The sequence below is a fragment of the Neofelis nebulosa genome, chromosome 17, assembly GCF_028018385.1.
Source record: "Neofelis nebulosa isolate mNeoNeb1 chromosome 17, mNeoNeb1.pri, whole genome shotgun sequence".
Lineage (NCBI taxonomy): Eukaryota > Metazoa > Chordata > Mammalia > Carnivora > Felidae > Neofelis > Neofelis nebulosa.
In genome coordinates this window covers 44,431,026-44,457,588 of record NC_080798.1, presented here as the reverse complement: position 1 = coordinate 44,457,588, position 26,563 = coordinate 44,431,026, and the positions used below count along the sequence as shown (strand labels likewise).

General features: G+C 46.2%; 1 protein-coding gene across 4 annotated transcripts in view; it reads right to left on the bottom strand.

Moving 5' to 3' along the window:
• Positions 1-1,858: 1,858 nt before the first annotated feature.
• The window catches only part of CDH3 (cadherin 3), a 114,443-nt gene continuing 89,738 nt past the window's right edge, over positions 1,859-26,563 (bottom strand). For all 4 annotated transcript variants that reach the window (XM_058709687.1, XM_058709688.1, XM_058709686.1 and 1 more), the window contains 14 exons: positions 21,366-21,451; positions 19,926-20,051; positions 19,577-19,732; positions 19,341-19,485; positions 17,800-17,975; positions 17,004-17,132; positions 15,287-15,472; positions 13,709-13,950; positions 13,170-13,315; positions 12,195-12,419; positions 7,819-8,025; positions 5,329-5,459; positions 4,789-4,935; positions 1,859-2,770 (listed from right to left, as the gene is read on the bottom strand). In XM_058709687.1, coding sequence (XP_058565670.1) covers positions 2,561-2,770; positions 4,789-4,935; positions 5,329-5,459; positions 7,819-8,025; positions 12,195-12,419; positions 13,170-13,315; positions 13,709-13,950; positions 15,287-15,472; positions 17,004-17,132; positions 17,800-17,975; positions 19,341-19,485; positions 19,577-19,732; positions 19,926-20,051; positions 21,366-21,451 — 2,312 coding nt within the window. In that variant the 3' untranslated portion in view covers positions 1,859-2,560. The remainder of the gene's footprint in view (positions 2,771-4,788; positions 4,936-5,328; positions 5,460-7,818; positions 8,026-12,194; positions 12,420-13,169; positions 13,316-13,708; positions 13,951-15,286; positions 15,473-17,003; positions 17,133-17,799; positions 17,976-19,340; positions 19,486-19,576; positions 19,733-19,925; positions 20,052-21,365; positions 21,452-26,563) is intronic.

The window sequence follows — 26,563 nt, the reverse complement described above, 5'->3', positions numbered from 1 at the left end:
AAACTTTACTTGGATTCCTTATTATAGGCCCTAAAGGCCAGAGTCCTAAAATCCCATTTTGCAGATGAGAAGCAGGCCCAGAGTGAGAAAAGGATGTTATATATCCATCCCCATCCCAGAGCCCAGGTTCGTTTTCTCCAACTCACTCAGAGTCTGGTGACTAGTTCCAGTGCCAGGGGAATCTAGATCCATCCACAAAGACCAGCCTTGGCTAGAAAAGGCCACTTCTCCTCCTCAACACCTTCCAAAAATCCCAGGGGAGGAAGGCCAGTCTGCACAGTGGCTGTTTGGTTTTATTATTAGTCTCAGCTGAAGATAGGGTTTCAGGCTTTTCAGAGAGGAGTTTAAGATAAGGGGCAGCAGGTGTTTGCTGGCTGAGACACCGAATCCTCTCACCTTATCAGCAAAAGCAGCAGGGCCCTGAGACAGGGGAACCTGAGGCCACAGGAGCCAGAGGCTGCAGCTTGAGGGAGAGCCAGGAGGTAGCCTTGACCTGCAGGCTAAGGAGCTGTGGACCAAGGATGGATGAGAAGGTTTCTCACTTAACTTCGTTCCCCTTTGACTTCCCATCCATGATCTGAGACTTCGGACACCCTCAATCACATCCTCCTCCAGAGCCTTGGTGGCAAACCTGACTGGACATCAGAATTGCCTGGAAGGCTTGTTAAAGCAGATTGCAGGGTCCCACCTAGAGTTTCTGATTCGGCAAGAAATGCAGATGCTGGCAGTCCAGGAACTGCACTCTGAGTACCAGTGCTTTAAAGCATTAGTCCCTCTTGTGGAAAGAAAATTTTTAATTCAACTTCAGCAATCCCTATGGCTTCACTTGAGATTCTTCTCTCTTGGTTCATCGCAAAGAAAATGTTAAACTTCGCTTTAACAAAGGAATGCACGGAATAGTTCTTTCCCTGCTGTCTCTTCATCCTTATTCCTGCATCCGTGTATTGTTGGGATCACTCCAATTTCACATACATCCTGGGTGAGTTCTCTAATTTTCTGTCTGGCTTGATTTTGATGATGATCAGGTGTCATTAAAAAAAAAAATACAATGAGGCCATTCTTTAAAGGAGGAAAATCCCCTCAGAGGGTGATTGTGAGGATTTGTTTAAAGGAAACAGTGGAAGTTAAGTGGTATTTGGCCCTAAAATGTATCAAATAAATGGTAGCTATTACCAGTGAACACAAATTGCACCTACAGTGTGGCAGATATGAAGCCATCCGGTCTCCATAAAAATTCCCCATTTTATACATGAAAAATGTGAGGCAAGTAGAGGTTAAATTACGTTGCTAGGAAGTGGCAGTATCAGATCCTCCCCAAACCGCCCCCCCACCCCCCCGGCCCCGGCTTTTCCTTATAGAGCCCACCACACAGAAGAGGAAATGCTTGCCCACATGACAGCAGCCACTGTTCCAGAAAAGACGTTGCCTGCAGTCCTGGTGGGGGCTCAGCCTGGAGGTAAGGGAGTTAATGTTTCTGTCCCACAGAAGAGAAGCTCAGAATTTGCAGAGAGATGGGTGCCTGGCTGATTTAGTCGGAAGAGCATGAGTCTTGATCTCAGAGTTGTGAGTTTGAGCACCACGTTGGGTGGTTAAAAAAAAAAAAAAAGAATTTGTAGAGAGAGGGCAGGCTCACCCTCTTCAGGCCTCCTCGGGCACGTACACAAATCCTGAGCTTCCTCCATCATCAGGACAGGACAAAGTTGGGTGAAGCCAGCAGGGTTAGATGTGCTCACTCCCCTTATAAAACTCTGAAAATTCTAAACACCTCTGAATCGGACACCGAAGTAGGTGAATGGTATGGTATAGGACTCATAGGGCAATAAAATGGCAATAAAAAAAAGTTCACTCCCCAGGCACCTCTGGGAAAAATTCCTTTAATAAAAAAGTTGTAATACATTTACACGATTGTCATCACCCTTTTTCTACAACACTCAATAGGGAAAATAAAAAATAAAGGACAACCTAGTCGCGCTCAGTATAAAAACGCAGTAATTCATTCCAACAGGAGGCCTTATCGCCTGGAGAAGAGACACAAATCCATGAGGGCATGTAAGTTGAGCAGTTGAGGTCTGGACTTCTGGAGGAATCCAGAGGACAGCTGAAGACCCGCCTCTAACTTTTTGAAGACAGTATTTAAAAAAAAATTAAAAAAAAAAAAATCCAGGTTGTGATAAGAGGCCTCATTCTAAGGAGCTGGGTCCATTCCAGAGAAAACATCACTGGGGGGGGGGGGGGGGTGTGCAAGGGGGTGGTCAGAGTCTGTCCAGTCTCAGGACATACAGCCAGGCATTTTATGGCAGGTTATAGACTCCTGGAAATTTGGTCTCAGAAGCAACCCTGGCCTAGTCTGAGAGGTTTTCAGAAGTGAAATCAAACTGCCCATGGCCCTCTATTCTGAAAGGCTCAGAAACCACCCCTTAATGTCAGACTGGACACCTCTCTCCTCCAAGTTGCTAAGGCCACTTCTTGACAAGCTCCCAAGTTCTTGGCTGAGGAGAGGACTCAGGCTCCTTGGAAATGCCCCTGCGGCCCACCTTTAGCCCGGGTCCTGTTGGAAGGCCTAGTCGTCCTGGCCACCACCATACATGTCTGCCAGCTTCTTGAAGCGACTGCCCCACTCGTTCAGATAGTCATAGTCTTGGTCCTGGTCAGAGGCTGAGGAGGTGAGGGAGCTCAGGGACGCGGCATCAGAGCCGCTGCCCTCGTAGTCAAACACCAGCAGGGAGTCGTAGGGCGGGGCTGTGGGGTCTGTGTTTGCCGCCTTCAGGTTCTGTGGCGACAAGAGCAGGTGGTTAGGGGCGGCGGTCAGACACTCAGCAGCTGTGGGAGCTCGGGTAAGGTAGCTCACGCTGCCAAGCCTGCGTTTCCTCATCTGTGAAGACCTCTCTTTCCTCCATTCAGGTTTCAAGGGTGAAATGAAATAATGCACATGGATACTTAGCACTGAGCCCAGCATACAGCAGGTGCTCACTGTGGCAGGTCAAGAGCAGGGAGGAACTCTGAAACCAGACAGCTTGATTCAGAACTCAGACTTCACATACTAGTTTTGTGACCTTGGGCAAGCCCCTTTTTATCTCTAGGTGCTGTTTTTGTCTGGTCTCCAAAACGGGAGACTTCAAATAGTTTTAGAGGAATACACTAATACATGTAAATATATGTAAAGTGTGTATTAGAATAGTACCTGGCATATAGGGGAACATCATTTTCCTCATTTGTAAAATCAGGACAACAATAGGATTCCTTCCCTGCAGTCGATGTGGGGATTGAATGACAGGGTATTTGCAAACTATCTGACACAGAGACATTCTGGAAATGGTCTTCATTTAACTGGAGGAAAAAGTTCCAGGTATTTAGTTCCAAGGCATCTTTTCAAACCATCTGCTCTGAGCAACTTTCCCCAGATGCTTTTGTTTTTGCACAGCTCTCTCAAATATGCTCATGCTAAACAATAGAGTCTAACCACCAGGCTACTTCTAGAAGGCAAGAAGGGGAAGCAGAAAGGTTCAAGCCAGAGTGAGGTATTTTAACAAGCCACTGGGCCCTCTGCCCATCATTGCTTCCCCAAACCCATCTATCTTTCCTCCCTTCCTTCGTTCTTCCCTCCCTCTTACTGAGCACCTCTATTTTACAGAGCACCCAACTGGCTCAGTCAGTAGAGCAAGCAACTCTTGATCTAGGGGTCGTGAGTTCAAGCCCCACGTTGGGTGCAGAGCTTAAGGAAAAAAAAAAGAAAGAAAAACCTCCATTTACTGCTAATGGGGTCCCAGGCTGTGAGAGGCTCCTATCATTTATTTCCTGTGTACCTAGGTCAGTGGTTATCACAACCATGCCTGTATATTTGATTTTAAGCTTGGGGAGCTTTAAAAAAATTAGAGTCTTAAAAAGAAATCCCTGGTTTCCAGGAATTGTTATTTTTCAAAATCCCACAGATGAATCAAATGTATGATCAGAATTAAGAACACTGGAGACACTCAGCTATTATCAACAATAACTGTCATAACCTAATAAATGCCAGGGGTACCTGGGTGGCTCAGTTGGTTAGGCGTCCAACTTCAGCTCAGGTCATGATCTCACGGTTTGTGAGTTTGAACCCTGTGTTGGGCTCTGTGCTGACAATGCAGAGCCTGGAGCCTGCTTAGAGTTCTGTGTCTTCCTCTCTTTCTGCCCCTCCCCACCTCACCCTCTGTCTCTCTCTCAAAAATGAATAAACATTAAACAAATTTTTAAATAAAATAAAATAAATGCTACATGCCAGGCCAGTGGTTCCTAGACTCAAATTACTTGGGAATATTTAAAAAATTCTGAAGCCCAGGCCATATCCAGATCAATTAAATCACAATCTCCATGGGGAGTCAGAAACGTCAGTAGTTTTTTAAGTTCCCCAGGAGATTTCAATGTTTGGAAACTACTGTTCTAGGTGCTTACTCATCTGACCCTTAAAGTGACCTATAACAGCGGGTCCCCAACTCTGTTCCACATTGGGATCAGCTGGGATCTTTAAAAATTTAAACCCAGGTAGTCTGGCTGCACAGTTTTCAAGCAACTGTTATGTGTGTTGCATAAATGAATAAATTATTCTTAACCTACTGTTAACCACTCTGCAACTTAGGGTTTTATGGAGGAGAAAACAGAAGCCCAGACGTTAGCCAAATGTCAGGAGATCACACAGCTGGTTGGCAGGGGAGCCAAGATTTGAACCCAGAGCCAAGACTCCAAGCCCATGCTTTTTTTCCCATGCTGCTGGTGCTAGAATCAAGGGCTTCCCTTGGCTGGCCCCCTATGCCTCACCTCGATGATGAAGTTCCCAATCTCATCTGGGTTGGCTGGACGTGGACGGTACATGGGTGTGGGGATGAAGGACGGCGCCACATCATTGCGGAGAACGACCTCAGGCCGGGCCTCCAGACCACGGTGGAGTTGGGTGATGTCATAGTCCTTCATGAAAGTCAAGGACAGCATGGGGTTGAGAAGTGAACTCCTCCACCATTTGTATGTCATCCCATTTCCCTGCCACTTGGATGTTCTGGTTCATGGGTAGGTCTTAAAAGATAGCCTTTGTCAGATATTTCTGAAAGCCCTTGTTCCCACAGCTCCTCCTCCAAAATTAAGCACAGGCTCAAGGTCACCTTAGCTGGGGCCAAAGGGACTACAGCAGTAGACCAGACACCCTCTCAGAAGAGAAGAGGTATCAATCTTACATGAAGATGGATGCTTTAGGCCAGAGTCTGGTCAACGTAGCTAATATGGTTAGTTGGTTAACCCAACCATCCCTGCCAGTGGCCCTGGAGGCATCCATTTCCCAACACTTAGACCTTCCCAGTGCCTCACCTGGTCCTCCTCACCACCTCCCTCTTCGCCATAGTAGAAGACATTGTCACGGGTGTCATCTTCTGGGAGCAGAAGGGGCTCCTTGACCTTCCTCTTCTTCCTCACCAACAGGAGGAGGACCAGCAGGAGAACTGCAAGAGTTAGGGAGTGTGAATATTCACCCCTCACAACCACGGAGCTGGCCAATAGCCCCAAACCCTTAGCGCCCCATCTAATTTTAGACCCCTTCACTCCTCAGCCAGGGTTGAAAACACTTCAGTGGCTCCCCTGCACCTAGGAAAACCCCCAACTCCTTATCAAAGTGTACCGGATTGGCCCCTGTCTTTCTCCACACATCTACACCCCCACGTGGGTCTGGTCACATTTCCCTCCTTGGAGTTCCTCACACCTAGCAGTTTACCACTTCAGGAGCTTCATGTGGGCTTTTCTCATCTGGAACATTTTGTACACGTGGCTCTCACCCTTCAGGCCTCAGTCTACTATCCCCTCCTCCTAGCAGCAAACTGACTTCATTCCCCCACCAACAATTCTGTGCCATTTATTGTCAGTCTTCCCTTATCGGTGATACTGGTCCTCAAGGAAACACTCCTCTATGGGGATGGGAATCTCCTAGCAGATGTTACTTTTCAACAAGACTCTTTTTCAATCCCCAGTGACCCCTACATTAGCCACAGATTTTAAGTTAAAAAGCGAGACGGTGAAACTCTGATATGGTGCAGTAATTTGAACTTAGGTGCAAATACTATTTTGGTGTTTCAAGAGAGGAACTTAGCTTTTAGTAATATGGTTTGAAAGGTTGGCAGGCCATGTGGACATGGGAGTATTGGCCAACTAATGCCTAGCTGTTCTCCCTAATGCCAGGACTACCCCCAGCTGATCCCATATGAAGAAGCGACCCCAGGGTCCTCTCTGTGGCTGTCCAATGTGAGAGGATACACCCACCATTTAGCTTTAGCACTTTTTTTGGCCTGTTTACACAATTCCTGTCCATCTCTGGCCAGTCAAAACAGACCTAGCCTTCTTGGGGAGTCTGTGGGTTATCAGCATGCACACCCTATGCGGGCCAGACTGTAACCTTTGCCTCCCCTTTTCCTCCTCACTGAGTCTGGGGAAAGGCAGGAAGGAGGTGAAGTGGACTTCTCACCTGCACCAAAGTTACGTGTCTGCCTACTGATATCTCCATTTGGACCGTCTGGCAATTCTCCTCCCATGATCCTTTCCAAGCTGGCTAATGGAAACTCCAGTTTCTACTTGTTTGGGTATTAGAATCATTGATGGTTCTTTTCTTCATACCACATATGAATCTGAATAGATTCTGCCTTGAAATACAACCATCTCTCACCATCTCACTCCTAGAATATGGCAATAGCTCCTTAATAGTCTCCCTGTCTCCACCCTTACCCCTGTACAGTCTGTTTACTGGGAATCCTATAAAATTCAAGTCAAATCACATCACTGCTTTGCTCTAAACCTTCTGATGACTTCTCATTTCACCACATCCTCACAATAGCCTACAAGACCCAACAGGATGCTCTGCCACAACCATCACCTCTCTGACTTCATCTCCTACTTTTCCCTTTTGCTTTTTCCACTCCAGCAATTTATTGTTTCCACACACCAAGCACAGTGCTGCCTTGGGGCCTTTGCACTTCTTGTTCCTGAGATAGCTGCACGATTTGCTGCCTCACCTTTTTCAGGTCTTTACTCGAATATCCCTTCTCACCAAGGCCTTTCTCACCCATCCTACTTAAAATGGCAGACCTCATCACTCCACTTCTTTTTCTCCATACTAATACCTATTTCTCTGCCAGATGATTTACTGTCTGCTCTCTGCATGCAAAGTAAGCTCCATGAGGGCAGAGAGTGGTCTGTGTTATAAAATGCTGCACCCCCAGCGCTGAAACAGTGCTTAGAGCACAGTATGTGGATTCGTTAAAGTTTGCCCTTGTTGAATTCGTACTGGATTGTGTTTCTGTGTGAGGAATTCAGAGGGTAGAAAAAACAAAGGTGATAGGTGCTACCTTTAAAGAACTTAGCTTGTAACTAAACACTTCCGCCCACTAGACTCGTGACTCTCAAACTCTAGCATACATCAGAACCCGTGCTGGGCTTGTTAAAACACAGGTTATTGGGTCTTACCCCTAAGTTTCTGAATCAATGGGTCAGGAGTGGGCCTGAGAACTGGCCTTTTTAACAAGTTCCTGGGTAATTCTAATGTCGTTTGTCTGAAGATCACACTTTCAGAACCACTGCTCTAGCCTCTAGATGACATGACAGTCGGGCTGGGTCTGTCTGTTCACGACTGTATCCCCAAAGCCTGGCACATTCCAGAAGTTCCATCAACATCTATTGACTGAATGACACTCCTAGAATTAAGAGTATCAGGAACAGATATGCAATGTTGGGGATGTCTTAGTCCCAGCAGTCCAGGGTAGAACTGGGCCTTCTAACTACCCCATCCAGAGAGTGGGAGAGGGCACGGGTACTCACGCAGCAGAGCCAGGACAGCCCCCAGGACCGGGAGGAGGAAGCCCCCCTTCCAGGGTTTGGGGCAGGTCTCCACATGGCCGTGGCAATCACACACCGTGGCGCTGATCACTGTGAGCTGTTCCTTGTTGCCATGGTCAGATAGAGAAAGGTGCACATTGTATGTGTCTTGCTTCAGGAACTTCTTCAAGGACAGGGCCACTGTGTTTCCTGGAGTGGACAGATAACATTCACCCTAGGAGACCCCCAAGTGGAACTGGGCAGATCATGTTGGAGGTCTGAGGAGACAGCCTCTACATCTGGGCAACAGGGAGAAATATCCCAAAAGCACACCTATGTCAAGTGTTAAAAGTTGATATTTGGCCAAAGCCAAATATGCACCATCATGGAAAGAATTACTGGAATAGGAAAATTTATTTATTGGGGCGCCTGGGTGACTGAGTCAGTTAAGCATCTGACTCTTGATTTTAGCAAAAGTCATGATCTCGCAGCCTGTGGGTGTAGGCCCTTGTGTCAAGCTCTGTGCTGACAGCATGGAGCCTGCTTGGGATTCTCCTTCTCTTTCTGCCCCTCCCCTTCTCACACTCCCTGTCTGCCCCCTCCCCTCTCTCAAAAGAAATAAACCTAAAATTTTTAAAAATAAGGGAAAAGAAATTCATCATTTTCCTCCTTAAAATCAATTACACTATTTTTATTTATTTATTTATTTTTTTTTTTTTCAACTTTTTAAATTTATTTTTGGGACAGAGAGAGACAGAGCATGAACGGGGGAGGGGCAGAAAGAGAGGGAGACACAGAATCGGAAACAGGCTCCAGACTCCGAGCCATCAGCCCAGAGCCTGACGCGGGGCTCGAACTCACGGACCGCGAGATCGTGACCCGGCTGAAGTCGGACGCTTAACCGACTGCGCCACCCAGGCGCCCCTACACTATTTTTAAAATAACGAAGTTTTTTAAAAAGTCATGTCATGCAAGGCCAAAAATTTCTCAGCACCATTAGCTGCTAGACTGTTCTCTGCCTCAAAAAAGAATACATTGGAATAAATTCTTTCTGAGAGATAATCAACTCATGAACCACTAGATCATGACCTGAGCTGAAGTCAGAGACTCAACTGACTCAGCCACCCGGGTGCCCCTCAAGCCATTTTTAGTTCAAAGTTTCTGCATGGGGTGCCTGGGTGGCTCAGTCGGTTAAGCGTCTAACTTCAGCTCAGGTCGTGATCTCACAGTTCGTGAGTTCGAGCCCCGCGTCGGGCTCTTTGCTGACAGCTCAGAGCCTGAGCCTGTTTCTGATTCTGTGTCTCCCTCTCTCTCTGCCCCTTCCCAGCTCATGCTCTGTCTCTGTCTCAAAAATGAATAAAGCATTAAAAAAAATAAAAAAAAAAAGTTTATGCAGACTCTCTGGCCTCCTCCTAGCAAGATGGCTAGAAGGGAGAATTTGCCCTGTTCCAATTCAGTGATGGCAAGCAGAGAGGGAGCTCTGCAGGCTGAGAATTTAGTCTACTACATAGAGGCCAACATGGTGTGTTTCCCTGAAACATCCCTACCACCATCCTATCCCCATGCTGGATGGCGATTTCTCAGGTGCTGATGACAATGGTGGTGCCAGTGACTAAGCAGGCACTAACTGGGAGCCACGCCCTACTCTTCTCCACTACCACTTTAAGAGGCAGGTACTATTTTTTTTAATGTTTATTTACCTTTGAGAGAGAAAGTGGGGGAGGGGCAGAGCAAGAGGGACAGAGGATCCAAAACAGGCTCCACTGACAGCAGAGAACCCAATGCAAGGCTCAAACTCGTGGACTGTGAGGTCACGACCTGAGCTGAAGTCTGACATTCAACTGACTGAGCCACCCAGATGCCCCAAGAGGCAGGTACTATTATTCTGATTTTACAAATGCAGAAATTGAAGCTCAGAGAGGTCAAGTAACTAATGTGAGATCACACTGGGGTAGAGGATGGATTAACTCCCCTGAAAACAAGGATATGATCAGTTAGAAAAACTAATCTAAGCTGAGGCACCTGGGTGGCTCAGTTGGTTAAGCAGCCGACTTCAGCTCAGGTCATGATCTTGCAGTCCATGAGTTCGAGCCCTGCATCGGGCTCTGTGCTGACAGCTTGGCGCCTACAGCCTGATTCATATTCTGTGTCTCCCTCTCTCTCTGCCCCTTCCCCATTCGCACTCTGTTTTTAAAAAATGAATAAATGTTAAAAAAAAAACAAAACAAAAAACAAAAACTTAAGGGGCCACTGGGTGGTGTCCGACTTTGGCTCATGTCATGATCTCACAGTTCCTGGGTTTAAGCCCTGTGTCAGGCACTATGCTGACAGCTCAGAGCTGGAGCTTGTCTCGGATTCTGTGTCTTCCTCTCTCTCTCAGCCCCTCCCCTGCTTGTGCTTACTCTCTCTTTCAAAAATAAACAAACATACATTAAAAAAAAAAAAAACAAAAGGAAAGAGAAACTAACTTAAAACCAAGAACCAGGTATCAATACTATCACCAGGTGTTGGTACCAGTGGGCTTTGGTCATAATGCTCACACCTGACTGAACCAGATCTGTGATTGCTGCTGGGAAATAGTGGTGATGAATGAAGGTGGCTGTTCACACACCTACTGAGCACTGATGTACCAAACAACGTGTCTCTTGTGTCATCACTTAATCTTCACAATAACCGTATGGAAGTAGGTACACTTATCGGCACCATTCTACAGATAGGGATAACTGAGGAACAGTGAGGTTCAGTAGCTTGTCCATAATCATAAAGCTAGTAAATGGAAAAACTGGGTCTTGAACTAAGGCATTCTGGTTCCAGAGTCCATGCTCTATAAATGATAAGGTCAGGGATGGGGAAAAAATGGCTTCCAGGCCACAACGGGGTAACAGGAGACCAACTTGCACTCCTCAAAGGAAAGGTGCTGGTCATACACAACCAAATCACAGGAATCACAAAATTGAGATCATGTGGGTATCTGAAGCAGGTCTCCTGACCTTTCAGGGATAGGCTCAGCAGCAGTAATAGACACTGGACATATCCAAGTAGGATATATAGATAAATATCCTATTTATAGGGGCAGAACCTATATATACTGGTTCCCCATTTCCTTCCTAGGGGATCTTAGCCCCAAGAGGAAAGGGGACACATTTTAAACCAAAGTGAACAGTGTCTCTCCAGGGGCCTTCCTGGCACTTGAGGCTGGATCCACCTTTCTCACACACCCCGGGTCCTCACCCACTTGATACCAAGTTAGACCCCTTTTCAGTCCTGTGACAACTAAAATACCATGACAGACTGAGAACCTCTGGGTGGATGGAAAGAGAAAGCACAGGGAGATGGATTGGAGCGGGGGTGTGGGGGAAAGGGACTGTGGCTTCAATTTCTGCTCCATACTTACCCACTCTGTGCCCTTGGGCATACTATTTAACCTCTCTGAGCCTCATTCTCATCTTTAAATAGGTATAAAAATACTGACCACAGAAGATGGTAGAAATATTACAGAAGGAAAGAAAAAGCATTTTGCATATTGTTCAATATGCATTCAATAAATGGTAGGAAGCAGAGATCTAATGATAAATCAGACTGTCTGGATCCAAATTCTGGTGGCCATCATTTTCTAGCCATAAAGCCTTTGGCAAGCTATTTAACCTGCTGTAAGCCTTGGTTTCATCGTGTAAGATGGGTGCATACACATTTATGTGTGTTAATAGTACCTTCTTCACAGGGTTGTTGTGAGGATTAAGTCACCTAATCTATGAAGCATCTGAAGTGGTATAGTATATACCATATATAGTATATACCAGTGCTATACTAGCACATAGTAAGTATGCTCACGACATGTTAGCTATTATCACTGCAGGAATCCTAGCTCTTTCATTATGTGATACTGAGAAAGCCACACCCTCTCTCTCCCGGCCTCAGTTTTTCCATCTGTACGGGAAGGTGGTTGGACAAGAACAGTCTTAAAGGGCTGCTGTGGATTTCCACAGGCTAACACAAAGTTAAAAAGTAGCGAAAGTGTTGAATGGTGTCTCTCCAACATTTTTTGTCTTTTTTTCCTTTTTTTTAAAAGTAGGCTTATGCCGAGCATGGAGCCCTATGTGGGGCTTGAACTCATGATTCTGAGATCAAGAGTTGGATGCTTAGGGGTACCTGGGTGGATTCTCCTTTTCTCTCTTTGCTCCTCCCCCTCTGGTGCATGCTCACTCTCTCTCTCAAAATAAATAAATAAACTTAAAAAAAAGTCAGATGCTTAACCAACTGAGCCACCCAGGCACCCATTGGTTGACGTCCTTAACTCAGTGACCCACAAGATGCTGGAATGTGTACAGGGTCCCGATTTGGGGCAGACACCCACCTACTACCTACCACCACTCAATTACCTTTCTCATTGACCTCTGCTGTCCAGTAGATATCCGAGTCATGTGTGAGCTGGGCCTGGAAAGGCGAGGTGTGGGGGGACAGGTCCTTGTCCGTGATGTTCAGCACTTGGGGCACAGGGCTTTGGTTGCAGATAGTGATCTGTCGGGGCTCGGGGACCGGGCCATGGTCGTTGATGTCCATAAGTGTTAGCAGGAGGGTCCCAGTGCCAGTGGTGGGAGGGCTCCCTGTTCATAATTACATATAGGATCCTTTTAGTATCTGCCGTTGGTTGGGGTGATGAATGAGTGTTAAGCTCTCCTATGACCTATCCAATCAGCCCCAGGGAGTTTCCTTTTTACTGCCCAGCTGTAACTTTTCAAGACCTTCCATGCCCTGCCCTGGTCTCATCATAGATCAAACCAGTGATGGTAAATCCATGGCGGTTATGCCATCTTTCCCATAGCAGACATTACTAAGTGATCCTAGCACCCTTACAGCCACTTCATCCATATGGCCACTACCAATCTATCACAAAAGGAAACCTACTGGCCATCTCAGGGCTGATGCAGTGTTTGCTAATGAGCTTTAGGGATGCTTCCCTTCACAGTCCTGCGGGAACCTTTCATCTGCCTCCAGACCTTGCTTCACTGTGTCAAGCAGCAATGTCAAGTCACATCCTAACTCCCAATCCTGTCATGGTATGACATCACTAATCAATCATGGCACTTCCCAGGCAGCCCCTTTCAGTCAATCACAGGGCCAATTCTGGGCTCGGTGAACCACACACTTAGGCTAAAAGAAGTCATTCTCCTAACACTTGGGTCTTAGGGAAACCATAGCCAATCCTGGTCTTTGAAAGACTCCTCTCAAGTCCCCTTTGACCCTCCAGATTGGTTTGCTGACATCTTTCCCTGACACCATACTCTGTGGAGGGGATGTGCTGTGCCATGGGCTCCAAAAGTACCCAAGTGGAGGGATTGGGAGGAAGCTCTCACCATCATCTGTGGCCAAGACCATGACTTCATAGACATTGTTCTTCACAAACCGTTCATCCTCACGGTCTAAAACCCCCGTGGCAGTGACCTGTCCACTGTCTGGGTCCATTGCTAGCCACCCTGCTGGGTCTCTGAGGATGTGGTAGCTGGAGTGGAAAAGTTGAAAAGAGTCATATCCAGAATACTTAGAATTCTGGTTGTCCTCCAAAGCCTACTCATTCAACTGGCAGATACTGTTACGGGTCTCGGGGCTCCTAAGCAAGATCACATGAAGAACGCATCTCACCCCAAATGGAAGCGAGAGCGGCAGAAAGAGGGCCCAGCAGGGACACATGAGAGAGAGTGGGAATACCTACCCCCTAGACCTCTGTTCAGAGTCTTCAGTGTTGGGGAGGGTAGGAAGGGAAGGTCCCGTGCGGGGATGATGTTCAAAATATTTAGCAATCTTTCTGGTAATGGGAGCAAATGCTGGCCATAATAAATAACCCGTCCAATACTACTAATGCTTTTGGATGCATCTGAGCCCAGCTCCTGTGTACCTGATCTTCTGATTTCCCTCGTCAGGGTCCTGCGCAGTGTAGGTGCAGACAGACTCCCCGACAGAGATGCCCTCCTGGACCTCGATGACTTTGGAGGGTGGGACAAACACAGGTGCCTCATTCACATCCTCCACATGAACTACTATGGTGGCCGTGGAGGTTGGGAGCTTCACCACAAAGGGAGCCTCATTGGTCACTTCAACGTACAGGGTGTGTTGGTTTTTGGCCTCGAAGTCCAAGCCCTGAGAGAGAAGAGGAAGGAGAACCTGAGCCACCAATTTGTGAGGAGACCCCATGCAATGCTTTTAGGTCAGAAGGAAAGGGCCCACAGTGAGGGGCTCAAGGTTTCCAGGAAAAGCAACGTTGCCCTTTCCATATAGCCTCCTGCACTTTGAGTGGACAGCCAGTGGGGCCTCTCAGACCACCCCTAAACCAGAAAGCCCTACAGTTGGTTCCCAACAGGGTGGTGGAGAAACTCGTGGAGGCCTTTCTGGTGATCCTAATGACTGGGGATGCCGCTGGCATTTATAGGCTGGGGCAGGGGAACCAAGAACTGTTCCACAGGCCGTGTGACTTGCCAATATCCCCCTGAACATTCATGTACTTGTGGGTGTGAAAAATCTGTTGATAATTCCAGTCTAGAACACGTTTTATGTATTTCTGGTGCAGTTTTCTAGGAATGCAAGCTTCTGAGGGGAGCCTGTAATTTGATTTGTTCAGGCCCTTCCCAAAAGCTGTTTATTTGCTGTCCTGTAAAGATACCAGTATGACTTGTGGTGTGTATGAGCCGACAGAGTGACACGCAGCATCCGCTACAGTTGGATGAGTCTCCAAAGAGAGGCAAGTAACTGACCACCTTCATTGTGTTTTCTAGTATGTTCTCAGAAGCTTGCGTACAGAAATATCTTATTATCAGTAAATTTTCCTGTAAAATTCTTCTTTATTTCACAGTTAGGGCAATCTCTTTTTCTAGAAATTATGTAAGTTAGGTAAGTTTAATTATAAATGAAATTCATTTCACAATGTAAAAAGGGCATTACAAAGTTTTTGTTGAAAGAAGGGGATAGTTTTTAAAGTATTATATATAAAACTCTGCTTCTCAAACTAGGCCATTCTAAAAGCATCAATTTTATTCAAAGACTTTTTGAGAGACAACCATACCTCAAACTACTAACTAACATAAAATATTTTGCTATGCAAAAACCTAGATATGTGTTATGGATTAAATGCAAAATTTGCAAGCATTCCAATAAAACAGAGCCTCTCTGTTTAAGAAGGCTGACTGGGGACAGCCACTGGACACCAGGATCTGGGAGGAGGAGCTCTACTCATCTGCCTTAATCAAATCAGTGACTTCCACCTGTTTTTTTGAAAGGAGTCCCTGGTTAAGATTTAGTTTGAACAAAGCAATACACTGACACAAGAGGGATGGGAAAGGGTCAGAAGCCACCAGCTTGCTGCACTCCCAGTTGAATGGTTTAAAGTAGGTGTCCCCAGGCAGATGGTATCTCCTTTTCCCAGAGGCTGCAGACCTGACTGCCCCAGGTGTGGGCTTGTCTAAAGCCCAAAATGACTCACCTTCCTGGTTGTCAGAATGCCCTGGTTGCTCTCGGGGTGGGTGGTGATGGTAAAATGGTCCCCATCGTCACCTTCCAAGATGCGGTAGGTGGCGTGCCATGCGGGTGAGTTGGGGGCATCCAGATCAGTCACTGTCAGCCTCTGCACCTCGTGCCCCACCACGTTCTCAGGCACTTGGGCCTCGTACTGTTGGTGTGGGAAGCACAGCACAGTCAGAGCAGAGACTGAACACCCTGAGACCGTTCCACGCTTCACCAGCTATGGATCCTCCATGTGATTCCATGGGAGCTCCATTCCATGCCGCTCACTCTTTCTGGGATGACCCAATACCACACACCAGGGTTTCAGGGCACACACAGATGCAGAATGTCCTGAGACTCAGCCTTCCAGCTTCTGGGACAGACCACAGGGATGGTGAGCCTACTATTCGTACATCCAGGGCCTACTACTCCAGTAATCACACTGGTCTGGGTGCCCTAAACCCTGCCATGCCTAGCCACCTATCTAGCTGAGATCAGAAAGGTATGGAGAAGGTGGCAAGAGGGACTAGCTGCCTGATTGCTTTACGGCACTGAGCAGGAACTTTTTTGGAAGCTCTGGAGTAAGTGGCAAAAGTTGGGAACTTGGCTGCTCAGAACACATTTCTAATCAAGCCTAAATAATGTTCAGTAGCCAGAATTATCGAAGGATGGAAGGGGGGGGTGGGTGTCATCTTGACTGGCACTGAATCCCCCGTCGCTGCAGGTGTACGAAGTATTCACTGGGTGAAGGTGGACAGGTATAGGTGTGAGGCAAATTATAAGTTTTCATAACAACACGGATTTTGTTCCTTTCTTTCCTCCTTCCTTCTTCCATTCTCTCTGTCTCTCCCTCTCTCTTTCTCTGTAAAGTAACCTCTACCTCTAATGTGGGGCTAACAGTCACGACACCACGCTCAAGAGTCACAAGCTCCCCCTGACTGAGCCAGCCAGGGGCCCCTCAACAAAGATTTTCATATTAAGCACTTATGTACCAGGGATTGTGTTATGAACTGTACATAGATTATTTCATTTAAAACTCAGAACAGGGGCGCCTGGGTGGCGCAGTCGGTTAAGCGTCTGACTTCAGCCAGGTCACGATCTCGCGGTCCGTGAGTTCGAGCCCCGCGTCAGGCTCTGGGCTGATGGCTCGGAGCCTGGAGCCTGTTTCCGATTCTGTGTCTCCCTCTCTCTCTGCCCCTCCCCCGTTCATGCTCTGTCTCTCTCTGTCCCAAAAATAAATTAAAAAAAAAAAAAAAAAAAAAAACCGTTGATAAAACTCAGAACAATGCAGCAGGTATTATTATTATCTCCATTTCACATATTAGGAAATGGGGCACAAAGAGGTTAGGTAGTTTGCCTCCGGTCTCACATCTAGTAAGCGGTGGCACAGGACTGGAAGCCATGTGGGCTGTTTCCAGAATTTCATGAGAAAGAAAAACCTCAGGGGCATCTGGGTGGCTCAGTCAGTTAAGTGGCTGACTCTTGATTTCGGCTCAAGTCATGATCTCACAGTTCAGGAGTTTGAGCCCTGCATGGGGCTCTGCACTGACAGTGCAGAACCTGCTAGGGATTCTCTCTCTGACCCTCCCCTGCTTGTGCGTGTGCTCACTTTCTCCCAAAATAAACAAACTTAGAAAAGAAAGAAAGCTCAGTCCTTCATCATCTGATGAGGAAAGAAGGACTGAAATCAAATTTACCTTCTGAGGATCAAACACAGGAGCATTGTCATTGGCATCGAGGATTTCCACTATGGCCACTGCTGTGGTGGTAGAACCATCTCCATCCATGTCTGTAGCCTGGATGGTCAGTGTGTACTCAGGGACTCTCTGGGGAGGAAAGGCAAGTTCAGGCCAAGAGGTCCCTCAGCCTGGGTTCACAGAGGCACAGCTCTGGATATACGTGGAAGGAAGGGGAATGTTTCCCCTTCTCACCGTGCTCTCTTGAATCCCTGCCCCACTACTCACCCATGGCAGAAAAGAACAGAGGCAAAGGGTGGAGGGGGAGGGGAAACACAGAACTAAATCGTTCTCCTGGGCCAACTGTGGGGTGGAGCCTGGGGATTGCCCCCTGACCCCGGGCTGATACAGAATGGGAGCTTTGAGTGGGGATTCGGGTAAAGGTATTAATTAGGAAACAGTAGGCAGCTCCAATATCCATGGAGCTAATTCTACTTTGTAGCACACAAGGGACAAATCTGGGCAACGTGCATGCTAAGTGAGCCATTCCGAGAGGAAATGAGAAAACCTACAGAAAATATCAAACGCTTGCATTTTACAGCTGCCTCCTCAGCCTTAACGAGATCATTTGGCAGCAGGCCATTGGCCCAAGAGAGCTGTGGGACATCAACATGGGAACACAGCAGCAGCCATTCCCAGCTGACTTGGATTCTCACTGCTCCACCTTGGGCTTTGGAGGCTTGGCTTCTGCTCTTGAGTGTCAGGCCCCAGCCTGAGAAAGCCTGGGTAGGCAGCACTTTCCCTAAGGGCCACTCACCTCCCGGTCCAGGCCACTGGAGATGACACTGATGGTACCCGTGCTCCGGTGGACGGTGAACATGAGGTCATGTGGGTCCTTTGGCTCTTGGCTATGGATAGAGTAAGCAACCACCCCATTGTAGGTGTTGATGGCATCGTCCTCATCTGTGGCTGTCACCTGCATCACAGAAGTGCCTGAAGAGGAGAAGGAATGAGTGAGCACCCTTCTCTCCCAGCTCCGATTACAGCATTGCCTACTTCTGGAACTATGAGAGGCTCCACCTTGGACCCATCCTCTACTTTGTGGCCGATTGCTAGGTGGTGTCCTTTTTCCTTTCTCTGCTTCTTTCTTAAAAAAAAAAATGCTCATCATCATTTTAACCTGAGCACAAGGTCTGCCTGGGACAAAGATTATTTCCTATCCCTTCTTGTAGCTAGCTGTGGCCTTGAGACTAAATTCTGACAAATGGGATATACGACTTTGGGAGAAGTGTTTTTCTGAGTTTGGGGCTTATTCTTCCCATCGCTTCCCTCCTTCCAGGTGTAATGGTTGGAACTCCAGGAGCAACCACAAAGTAATCTTGGAAATAAAGCCCCAATAGCAGAGCAATGAGAGAGAAGGAGCCTAGGTCTCCAACACTGCAAAGCACAATCTAGTCTTGATTGTCCACCTCTAGATTTCTTGAATATAAGGAGAAAGTAAGGTTTCATCTCATTTAAGGTCCTGTTCTTCTTTGGGGGATTTCTGTATTGGCAGCATAACCAATTCATACTTCTCAAATCTTCCACAACTCAGAGAGGAAGGAAGAGGAGAACCCCTCCCCACCAGCATCGGTTTTTGAGGTCATTATGTGTTATATCCAATCTTCACAATTATGAGTATTATAATTCCCATTTTCAGATGTGAAGATTGAGGCTCAGAGATCATGAACTTGCCCAGGGTCACAGAAAAAGAGGTCACATGTAAAGAGGCAAATCAAGATTCAAATCTAGATCTTTGTAGCTCTAAAGCTAGTGGTTCCCAAACCTGAAGCTTCTGGGAAACTTTTAAATATACAGATTGCAAAGCTGTATATTTAAGATCATCCTTATTCAGGGATCTTGGGATAGAGTAGGGGGAATCTGAATTTTTAAAGATTTTTGCTTTATTTTTGTTTTTAAATTTTTAATTTATTTTTTTAGAGAATGTGTGTGCAAGTGGGGGAGAGTGTTGGAGGAAAGAAAGAGAGGGAGAAGGAGAGAGAGAGAGGGAGAAAGAAAGAATCTTAAGTAGGCTCCATGCTCAGCTGGATGCAGGGCTCAATCCCACAACCCTGGCATCATGACCTAAGCTGAAACCTAGAGTGGGATGCCCACCCTACTGAGCCACCCAAGCACCCCAGGAATCTGATTTTTTAAGATTATCCCAGGTGATCTGATATACAGCCAAGGAAATCAAGTATGGAGGGTTTTTCCAGCCTTTAACGGTCTTGGCTGACTTCCAGATGGTTCTAGAAGTTGACCCAAGGCTATGTCTGGGACTAGCAGACCTCTCTAGGTGTCCCCTCCCAGTCCTCTTACCGGGTAGTACCCCTTCCAAGACGCTCCCTCTGAAAACATCCTGGGTGAACTTGGGCTTGTGGTCGTTCTGGTCAGTTACAATGATGGAGATGTTCATGGGGTCTTCCACTGAGGCACCGTTCTCTGATACAGCGTGGCCAAAGAGCTGTGGGTGCACAGGTCTAGGGTCAGCCTGACCCCACCCTCCCCACCTGGCAACGGGGCCCTGCTTTTGTTGGATGCTCCAGATTACCTACCTCATACTTCGCAATCTTCTCCCGGTCCAGCGGCTTATTCAACAACAACCAGCCTGTTTCCTTCTCTATGGTGAAGACACCCTCAGGGGGGCTGTCTGCTCCAGGGCCTGTGATGCTGTAGAAAATCTTGGTGCCTCTGTCCTTATTAGATTTGAGCTGGAAGCACAAGAAAATAGCTGACAAAGTGACAAATCTCTCACGACTGCCAACAAAAGTGAGGAGAGGTGAAGCCTTATCAGAAACTGTTCCCAGTACAGAAGCTTTCAGGGTCAAGAAACCTTATAGTAAGGCCTTTGGATGAGGGTCCCTGTACCCACCAGTGACTCCCTGGGAGAAAGCACAGTCATACCTGATTGAGCTTCTGGGGGAAGGGACCCTTGCCATTCTCAGAGACGGATATCGGTGGAACCACCCATTCTCTCTTGCGTCTTCGTAAGATACGGTTGGATGGGGAGATCTTCAATGGTTTCCTCTCCTGCAAGGAGAGAAGACCCCTTAATCTAGACACGCAAACAGCTGGAAGATACTCGACATCCTCTCACAGACATTAAGGGTGAGGAGGGAGACCTAAATAGGTTTATTGCACAAGACAAATTGAAAAGAATCCTAAGTGTTTATTTACAGAGAACCAATTAAATACACTAGAATATATCCATCTAGTGGAACTGCTATACAGCTCTAAAAATTAGGAATGAATGAAAAAGAACAAAGTTAACCTACAGTATAACTAATTAAACTACAGTATAGTTTAGTATTTTAACGTTTTTTTTTTTTTTTTTTTTTTTTTTATTTTTGGGACAGAGAGAGACAGAGCATGAACGGGGGAGGGGCAGAGAGAGAGGGAGACACAGAATCGGAAACAGGCTCCAGGCTCCGAGCCATCAGCCCAGAGCCTGACGCGGGGCTCGAACTCACGGACCGCGAGATCGTGACCTGGCTGAAGTCGGACGCTTAACCGACTGCGCCACCCAGGCGCCCCTTATTTAACAACTTACATAATTAGTATGTACCAGCTTTTGTGTATAAGTGTAGCAAAATAAAGCCACATATTCATAGTGGCTTATATGTAAACAAAACCTATTTTTAGATGCAGAAAGAAAGTGCATACATGTAAATAATATATCTTTTTGCATAAAAGAGAGGAGAAAAAAGTATTTTTAGATCTGTAAATATATAAAATACATATGTTTAATATAAATATAGAATATATAAATAAACTTCAAAAGGAAAAATAACTGGTAACAGTGGTTATCTGTGTATTCTCTTGGAAAGGGCATTAGGTAAATGCAGAGAAACAAAAGGAGGTTATTCACTGTGTAACTTTTTAATATTTTAAAATTGTTGAGCCACATGGATATATTAGCTATTCAAAAAATTAAAAGAAAGAAATGTGGCTGAGTGCCTCAGGTCTGTCTTCCCAGAGGCTCATGGATGTTCATGGGGTCTTGAATCACCTTCCCTTGGGGTTTAGCAAGATGATATGGGAAAGAAGGAAAGGGTGATGGGAAAGGGAATGCGAGGGGCAAAAGGTACTGGGCCATGGTTCACAAGGCAGTTCTTTGCCCCACTGGCAGGACTCTCTGGCGCCCCTAATGGAAGGGTGCAGGCATTACCCTGCTTAGATCAGTAGCCACGCCCATAGGTGTGAGCAAACTGAGGGCTAACATTGTCTCTTCTGAAGGGGTAACATGGTTCATAACCCAGCAACCTCGAACTTCTGGCCAGCAGCAAGCTGGGCATGCACAGAGAACATCTTCCTTCCTCCTGGCAGGTGCACGTGGTATCTTACCTGGACTGTTCTACCATTCAGCACAGCAAAGTCACCATCAGTGCTAAGCAGGGCTGACTCTTGCCCAGGGCAGTCCACGAAAATCACTGTGGGTAAGACAGAAACAGAGTATTAGGAAGAAGAAGGCTTCCGGAAGCTACCCTAGTGGAAGCAACACCTGACGACAGCCTCCTGGCTGGATCAAAGATGGTTTCAAGCCACTGCAGGAGACCTGGCTTTGGTCTCCATTATAATCAAATACAAGTTTCAGATGGGGCTTCCAACTTTGGCCTCAAGAGGGAGGACTACATGGTGGTTTGTGGGCCAAGCTGCTTTCTTTGTTCATGAGACCAAAGAATCAAGATCATATACATTCAGCAACATCAGCCCCAGATGGCCTCATGAGACATAGGGTTGACCTGAGGTCATGGTTGAAGGCAGGAGATTTTCAGCATTTCAGAAGACCATGAGTCCACCTATATCCAATATGCATCCTGCTACACTGCTACTCACACAGATCATTCTGGACAATCTCTAGCTGTTTCAGTTTTTCATGTTCCCTCTGAACCCCCCTGCTTAGCCACCTTTTAAATAAGCACTCCGAGGTGATAACTACCACTCACTAAGCCAGAGACTGGGCCCATTTCATCCTAAACTACCTTAGCTAAGGTAGGTATTATCTCCTTTTCAAAGGTAAGAAAACTGAGGTTCAGAAGCCCTATCAGCCTGACTCCAAACCATTGGCTAGAGAGTACTTACAACCAATGTTCTTAACCACCCTTCTTTGAAGCCAAAGCAGGAAAAGAGGGTACCTGCTGAGGGAACACATGGGCCCATCAGCACCTGCTCTGGCCGAGACACCAGTCTGCATCGTTTTCCTAGGCTGCAGCACAACGAGGACCACAGGGACAGTGCTGTGCCACAGAGATGTCAGCGTGAGGCCTTCCAAATGTCCTTTTTCAAAAAATTGTCCTTTAGTCTCAGATGATGAAGATTGTTGTCTCCCCACCCCTGCCTCCACCATTCCCTCCCTCATTTTTTAAATTATTTATTTTGAGAGAGAGAGAGAAAGAGCGAGAGAGCATGGTGGGGGGGGGGAGGGGGAGAGAGAGAGAGAGAATATAAATGAATATGAATCCTAAGCAGGCTGTGTGCTGTAAGCATGGAGCTCAATGCGGGGCTCGAACTCAAACTGAGATCAAGACCTGAGCCAAAACCAATAGTCAATCGTTAACCCACTGAGCCACCCAGGCACACCTACAATAACTGTTTTAAAAAAACCCTTCCTTGGGTTGCCTGGGCAGCTCAGTCAGTTAAGCCTCCAACTTTGGCTCAGGTCATGATCTCATGGTTCCTGAGTTTGAGCCCTGCGTCGGGCTCTATGCTGACAGCTCAGAGCCTTGCCTTCAGATCCTCTGTCCCCTTCTCTCTGGCCCTCCTCTGCTCATTCTCTCTCTTCATTGGGGTGCCTAGTTGGCTTAGTCTGTAGAACATGAGACACTTCATCTCAGTGTTGTGAGTTCAAGCCCCACATTGGCTGTAGAGATTACTTAAAAATAAAATCTTAAAATCTGGGGTGCCTGTATGGCTCAGTCAGTAGAGCATGTGACTCTTGATGTTGGAGTCATGGGTTCAAGCCCCACATTTGGGGTAGAGATTACTTAAATAAAATCTTTTAAAAACTCCTTCCATAAAATAAGAAAGGGTAATAGATGAGTAAACTACAAATGTAATGTGAACATGCCAAAGAATTCAAACAGTATATAATATAAAAAAGTAGAATTCTAAATTATAAGTATCCAAAATATAAAATCTCCTAAAACTCATATTCAACAAACATTCTAATTAAAGAAAACAAAAAAACGGGGGCGCCTGGGTGGCTCGATCGGTTGAGCATCCGACGTTGGCTCAGGTCATGATCTCAGTTCCTGAGTTTGCGCCCCGCATCTGGCTCTGTGCTGACAGCTCAGAGCCTGGAGCCTACTTCAGATTCTGTGTCTCCCTCTCTCTCTGCTCCTCCCCTGCTCATGCTGTGTGTGTCTGTCTCAAAAATGAATAAACTTAAAAAAAAATTTAAAAAAGAAGAAAAAGGGGGGACAAAACATAAGAGACTCTTAAGTACAGAGAACAAACTGAGAGTTGCTGGAGGGATTGTGGGTGGGGGGGATGGGCTAAATGTATAAGGAGCATTAGGGGAAACACTAGTTGGGGTGAGCACTGACTGGGTGTTATACATAGGGAATGAATCACTGGAATCTACTCCTGAAATCATTACAGCACTACATTCTAACTAAATTGGAGGTAAATTAAAAAATAACTAAGTAAATAAATAAAAGCAAGAAAAAGAAAAAAGCAAAGGACCTGAAAAGACATTGACCTAAAGATATACAAATAACCAATAAGCATATGAAAAGATGCTCAGTATCATTAGTCATTAGGGAAATGTAAATCAGAATCACATTGTGGTACCACTTCACACTTGCTAGGAAAACTACTTTATTTTATTAAAAAAAATTTTTTTAATGTTTTATTTTTGAGAGCGAGAGAGAGCGCAAGCGAGGGGAGGGGAAAAGAGGGGTACAGAGGTCCAAAGCAGGCTCTGTGCTGACAGCAGAGCCTGACGTGGGGCTCGAACCCACCAACGGTGGGATCATGACCTAAGCTGAAGCTGGATACCCCCAACCGACTGGTCTGCGCAGGCGCCCCTGGGAAAACTTTTTTTTTTTTTAAAGAAAAACAAAGTCCTGCCAAGGTAGGAAGAAAATGGAACCCTCCTGTATTGGGAATGCAAAATGGTGTGAAAAAGTTTGGTGGTTCCTCACAAGGTAAACAGAATTACCGTATGATCCAGCAGTTCTACTTCTAGGGGTTTACCCCAAAGAAGTGAAAGCAGGAATGCACAAAGAAACTTGTACACTGATGTTCATAGCATCATTTTTCACAATAGCTGAAAGGTGCACACCACCCAAGACTCCATCAAGATATGAAGAGATAAACAAAATGTGTTATATACATGCAGTGGAATGCTATTTGGCTTTCAAAAGCAATATAATTCTGATACATGCTACGATATGGGTGAACCTTACCAACATTAAGCTAGGTGAAATAAGCCAGTCACAAAAGGACAAATACTGTAGAATTCTGTGTATATGAGGTACCTAGAATAGTTAACAGACATAGAAAATAGAATAGAGTTTACCAGGGGCTGGAGAGAGGGGCAAATGGGGAGTTACCATTCAATGAGTGCAGAGTTTCTGCTGGAAGTAATGAAAAAGTTCTGGAGATGGATTATGATGCCAGTTGCACAACAGTGTGAATGTGCTTTAACGCCACTGAATTGTTTACTTTAAAATGGTTAAAACAGCCAATTTTAGGTCATGGATATTTTACCTCAGTAAGAAAAAACAGCAGAAGTCTGATGTGGGAGTATAAAACGGAATAGTCATTTTGGAGAACTGTTGGGTGGTATTTACCAAAGCTAAATATACACATTCCCCAAGACCCAGCAATTCCCCTTTGCAGTAGAGACCCAACAAAAACACATTCACCGGAAGGCATGTGTTATAATGTTCACAGCAGCACTGTTTCTAATAGTGAAAAACTGGAAATAACCCAAAGGTCCATCAAGGGAGAATGGACAGAAACACTGTAGTATATTCACACAATGAGATCAACCACAAGGACAGATAACAACGTGGATGAACCTTACAAACATACAGCTGAGTAACAGAGGCTAGGTGTAAGAGAGGACACAGGTATGATCACATGGACAGGAGGTTCAAGAACAGGCACAACCAACCTAGGTAAAAGAAGTTAAGACATTGGTCATCTTTTGGAGAGAGGGGGTCAGTGAATGGAACGGAAAAGAGGGGAGGCTTAAAGGCATACAGAGGTGTCTTCAGCACCCCAGAGCCCAGGGCAAGCTCCCTAGAACCCAAGAGCCCCACAGAGAGAGGCAGGATCCAGTCGGGGAAGGCTGGAATGTGCCTGTGACAAAGAGAGAAGATGTTTAAAAATCAGATTGCCCTACTGACAAGGTCCCCACTGAGGGGTGGTGGCCTGTGTGTGATATGCTTGGCCAGTAGGGGAAGAAAGTGGGATCTAGGCCTGAGTCAGTTCCAGGAGGCCCTGGAAACCGCAAGACTCTCAGGCCACCTTTCAGGGTGACCCTGACCTTTGCCTTGAACACAGCTCATTGGTCTCATCATCTGAGGAATTTGCTCTAGGGCTAAAAGGCCCAGGAATGAGATGTGGCAAAGGTTAAATCACCTTAATATAGAGCAACAGTTAAATAATCCATGGATTTACACTCCAGTGTTTACACTCCATGGATTATTTATCCAACTATGCAAAATGGTATTTATAGTCGAGTTTTTAAGTTACCTAGGGAAGTTCTTATGCTATGAAGTGAAACCAAGTAAGCAGAATGTAAGCAGAATGTAGAAAGACCTATATAATATATGCAACTATGCACATATAAAAAGTTTGGAAGGGGACACCTGGGTGGCTTAGTCAGTTAAGCCTCCAACTTTGGCTCAGGTCACCATCTCACAGTTCCTGAGTTCGAGCCCCACATCGGGCTGTCTGCTATCAGCGCAGAGTCTGCTTCAGATCCTGTCTCCTTCTCTCTCTGCCCCTCCCCCACTCACACTCTCACTCTCAAAGATAAACAAACATTAATATTTTTAAAAATAATAAATAAAATACCGGAAGGAGGGGCACCTGGCTGGCTCATTTGGTAGAGCACATGACTTTTTTTTCCTTTTTATTTTTGAGAAAGAAACAGAGCGTGAGTGGGGGAAGGGCAGAGACAGAGGGAGACTCAGAATCTGCAGCAGACTCCAGGCTCTAGCTGTCAGCACAGAGCCCGATGCGGGGCTGGAACTCAAGAACCACGGGATCATGACCTGAGCCAAAGCCCAACATGTAACCAACTGAGCCACCCAGGTGCCCCAAGCATGTGACTCTTGATCTGGAGGTTGGGTTTGAGCCCCTCTTAAAAATAAAAATCTTTTAAAAAGACTGGAAGGAAATAAACCTTTCCGATGACTGTGGTTACTAGCAACTACTGTTTACATTTTTCTGTAGATCCATTTTTCTTTTAACATGAATCGTCTCCCCACCCCCCGCCCCCACTTCAACTCATATGTTTAAGTCCTAACCCCAACTACCTCCAAATGTGACTGTATTTGGAGACAGGGCCTTTAAAGAGGTGACTA